Source organism: Cygnus atratus, chromosome 34, assembly GCF_013377495.2.
Source record: "Cygnus atratus isolate AKBS03 ecotype Queensland, Australia chromosome 34, CAtr_DNAZoo_HiC_assembly, whole genome shotgun sequence".
Lineage (NCBI taxonomy): Eukaryota > Metazoa > Chordata > Aves > Anseriformes > Anatidae > Cygnus > Cygnus atratus.
In genome coordinates, this window is record NC_066395.1 from 209041 (window position 1) to 213214 (window position 4174).

The following is a 4174-nucleotide window of genomic DNA, read 5'->3' on the forward strand; positions in this document are numbered from 1 at the left end:
ACTGACCTTTGTATGCTTGTGCCGTGGTACCAAGGTGAACTGTTCCTGTTACAGTTAAAGAGGAAACAAAGATAACACAGGGCCACTGCCGAATTTATCAGGAGGGGCTGTATACAGGTCAGAGTTTGTTAGCTTGTCGTCTTTGGCCTGAGCCAAATGATCTGAGAGGTCTTTTCCAATCTACTTGGCTCTATTGTTCTATGGTCCTATGAGTGTAAATAAGTCACAATCATTGGAAGGCACCCACTGCAGTCTGGGAACTCGAGACTATGACCTGGACAAGACCATAGGTTCTGCGAGGGATTCCTGTGGGCTGGCACCATGCATCCTGGCACACTTGCCAGTGGATTCCTGGAGTTAACTACACTTGAAATGGCCATTGAGACCCCCCAAAAAATCGTTTTGGTCCATGTGCAATAAACTCAGGCCGAAAGACTCAAGAGCAGGTGATTTTGAGTGGCTGTGGCAGAGCCCAGCAGCTTGCCCCAGTCTGGGAATATGTCCCCTTCCACCTAGGGAAATTCAAAGGGATTAATATGAACAGACCCATCAGGTCAATCTGCACAGTAAGGGAAAATAATAGTTCTTGTGCTGTAGGTGCAGCAGGCAATAGGCCTTGGATTGGGCCTCAGAAGACTCAAGAAGATCTAATCCTGTTCATCCCTGAGCTAAGACAAACACTGTGAGCAGAGCGAAGGACACCGAGTGGTGCCCTACCATGAAGGAGGATGCAGAGCACAGCTGTAAGAGGCATCTTTCTTGTGCCATGACCGACGCAGGTTCATCTGAAGTGAAAGCCCCAGCCCAGGAACCGTGGAGTGAAGGTCCCTGGGCACAACTGCAGAAAGACTTTGCAAGACCTCTGCCAGTGACAGCTTGAAACACCAAATGCATCTTGGCAGTAGCAGGTCCTTTTGGCACAGGGGCAGATGTCCTCCCTGGCAACACCACCACGGAGGCCACCACTGCAAAGCTGCTGCGTGACACCGACTTTTGTCCCCGGGGTCCAGACAGGGGAGAGGGGAAGGGGAGAGGCAGGCCATGGGGAGGGGGCTGGAGTGAGGTCACTGCCACTGCAGCAGCCTGACTGGCCCTTAGAAGGGCTGGCCGGCAGGCACTATGACATCATCCTGCGCGTCAGAGAGCCCCCTGGGCAGAAATGACGTCACTGCAGAAGGGAGGGCGAGGGGCTGGCAGAGCCTCATCGAGGGGCTGGCTGTGGGTCCCCTCTGCTACAGCCACCTGACGGCGCGGGGCAGGCAGGAGGGCAGGCAGGGCTCGTGGCCGCCTTGCTCAGGATGAGCCCTGGGCGAGCTGGGTGAGAAATCTGAGCCTTAGCTCCAGGCCTGGCACCTCTGGTTTCACCCAACACCCATCAAGAAGGCACAGAGTCCCTCAGCCCCACCTGTGCCTGCTGTCATTAAATCAGCCTCCCCACTCAGCAGCAGCCCTGCATTTCCCTTCTTCAGCCTTGATCTCCAATGCAGCAATCCAAGAAGTTTTTTGGTCTTGGTTTTCTTGCAAACACCAACTCCAGGTGAGCTCCGCCATTGCTAAAAACTTACATCCACCAGAAAGGCATTTAATCTAAATTTCTTTTTGGGAGCCTGTCCTTGCTGTCACGCCCTGGCAGCTGCTTCGTGGCCCCTGTCTGCACCCTGTCCCTGCAGCAGCCCAGCCCCACTGCCCCACACATGCTCCCACAGCCGTGCTGCCAAGGCACCGCACATGGCAGTGCACGTTCAGGGCTGGGTCAAGGGCCCTCTGTTAAAATCCCATTAACACCCTCACGGTCCCTTCCTGCCATGGACCTCCTGCCTTTGCAGCCTCCTCCAGCCCCCGGCTCCTGCCCTGACCCAGCCCCATTCCCATGGCAGGCTCTGCAGACAGCCCTGCTCCAGGTCTGCAGGGCTCTGGGCCAGGACAGAGGCCAGCACAGCTGGCCATTCCCCCAGCACAGACCCGGAGCATGGCTCTCCCACCTCCTTGCCCTCTGCCCACCTCCCTGCCCTCTGCCCAGTCCAGTGGCAGCGGCCCCAGGGCAGTGCCCACCACAGGCTGCTGCAGGGCTCTGGGCACTGCCACCACAGCCCCAGCCCCTCTGAAGGGCACAGCAGCTCCCGGAGACACAGAGGGCTCAGCCCCACATATGGGACAACCATGGCACAAGCGTACAGAGGTCAGTGTCCCCTGCTGTGTCCCCTGCTCTCTTCTGCAGCACAACCTCAGAGGCCTGCAGCCCCTCTGGACCATCCCTGGGGGTCCTCAGGCAGCTCCTGCTGCCCCAGGGCCAGGGCAGCCTGCCCCGAGCCGCTGCAGCCAGAAAGGGGTTTGCTATTCCCATTACTTCCTGATCAGCTGAGAGTGGGTCTCAGACAAAGAAGTTGTGGTAGCTTCATTTGTTTTGTTTAAATACACAAAGAATCTGGCTCCTCATTTATGCAAAGCCTCAGGGTCACACAAGATATCCATCAGGCTGGATGCGGCTCTGGGCAGCCTGCTTTAGTGGTCGGCAACCCTGCCCAGAGCAGAGCGGTTGAAACTACGTGATCTTTAAGGTCCTTTTCAACCCTGGCCATTCTATGATTCTATGATATGTCGGTACTTGGGTACAACAGGATGAAGAACAGCATTTCTTTGTGGAAAACATTACCACACGGGGAAAAAGAAAAAGAAAACCAAACAAATCCCTCCAGAAGTTAAGACAGGCTTGCCATGTCATTACATAAACTGTAATTCATCTGAAGAAGAAAAGAAGCAGTTTTTAGCTGTGGAGAGGCACAATCAGTTTCCTCAACACATCCTTACAAACATCCATGACATCACTTTCCTAATGGCATTCTTGAGCTCCTGGTTCCTCATGCTGTAGATGACGGGGTTCACTGCTGGGGGCATCACCGAGTACAGGAAAGCCATCACAAGGTCCAGGGATGGAGAGGAGATGGAGGGGGGCTTCAGGTAGGCACACATGCCAGTGCTGAGAAACAGAAAGACCACGGCCAGGTGAGGGAGGCACGTGGAGAAGACTTTGTGCCGTCCCTGCTCAGAGGGCATCCTCAGCACAGACTTGAAGATCTGCACATCAGAGAAAAAAATGAAAAGAAAACACCCGCAAAACAGAAAACCATTAAACGTGAGAAGCTCAATTTCCCTGAGGTAGGAGTCTGAGCAGGAGAGCTTGAGGATCGAGGGGATTTCACAGAAGAACTGGTCCACAGCATTGCCTTGGCAGAGGGGCAGGGAAAATGTATTGGCAGTGTGCAGGACAGCATCAAGAAAGCCACTGCCCCAGGCAGCTGCTGCCATCTGGGCACAAGCTCTGCTGTCCAGGAGGCTCCCATAGTGCAGGGGCTTGCAGATGGCAACGTAGCGGTCGTAGGACATGACAGTGAGAAGAAAATACTCTGCTGACATGAGAAAGGGGAGAAGAAAGACCTGTGCAGCACATCCTGAGTAGGAAATGGCCCTGGTGTCCCAGAGGGAATTGGCCATGGCTTTGGGGACAGTGGTGGAGATGCAGCCCAGGTCGAGGAGGGCGAGATTGAGGAGGAAGAAGTACATGGGGGTGTGGAGGCGGCGGTCGCAGGCTATGGCTGTGAGGATGAGGCCGTTGCCCAGGAGGGCAGCCAGGTAGATGCCCAGGAAGAGCGCGAAGTGCAGGAGCTGCAGCTGCCGCGTGTCTGCGAATGGCAGGAGGAGGAACTCGCTGATGGAGCTGCTGTTGGACATCTGATCCTCCTGGGAATGGGGATCTGCTGCTCTGAATAGGGAGGCCTGTCCAAGGAGGAAAGAGAATTAAAATGTTAGGGTAGACCTCTGTGAGGAAAACCTAGCCTATTTTAATATATTTATTTTTCTTTCTTTCTTTTTTATTTTTTTAAACCATAAAAAAACTGCCTCTTCACTTCTGGGAGGACTGGTCCTCTGCTTGATGTCAAAGTGGTGCTGCCTGAGGGTGCTACTGGGGGCAAGAGACTCTGCAGGAGACAGTGCTGACCTATAGCAAGAAGTAAATGGAACATGGGGTGGTCTCAGATGAACCGTGTTTGGTGTAACAAGGAGTTTTGGAGTACACTTTCTCAAAATTCACCCAACTGCAGAGCAGGGCTTTGTGCAGAATGCTTTGGTTTGTTACTTTATACTTGTCCCCCTACCCCTGAGGAGTGCATTTAAG

General features: G+C 54.1%; 1 protein-coding gene across 1 annotated transcript; it reads right to left on the reverse strand.

Annotated features, from left to right (window-relative positions):
- Nucleotides 1-2793: 2793 nt before the first annotated feature.
- On the reverse strand, nt 2794-3729 carry LOC118261187 (olfactory receptor 14C36-like). Its single transcript, XM_035571916.1, has one exon. The coding sequence runs from the start codon at nt 3727-3729 to the stop codon at nt 2794-2796; it is 936 nt and encodes a 311-aa protein (XP_035427809.1).
- Between the last annotated feature and the right edge of the window lie 445 nt (nt 3730-4174).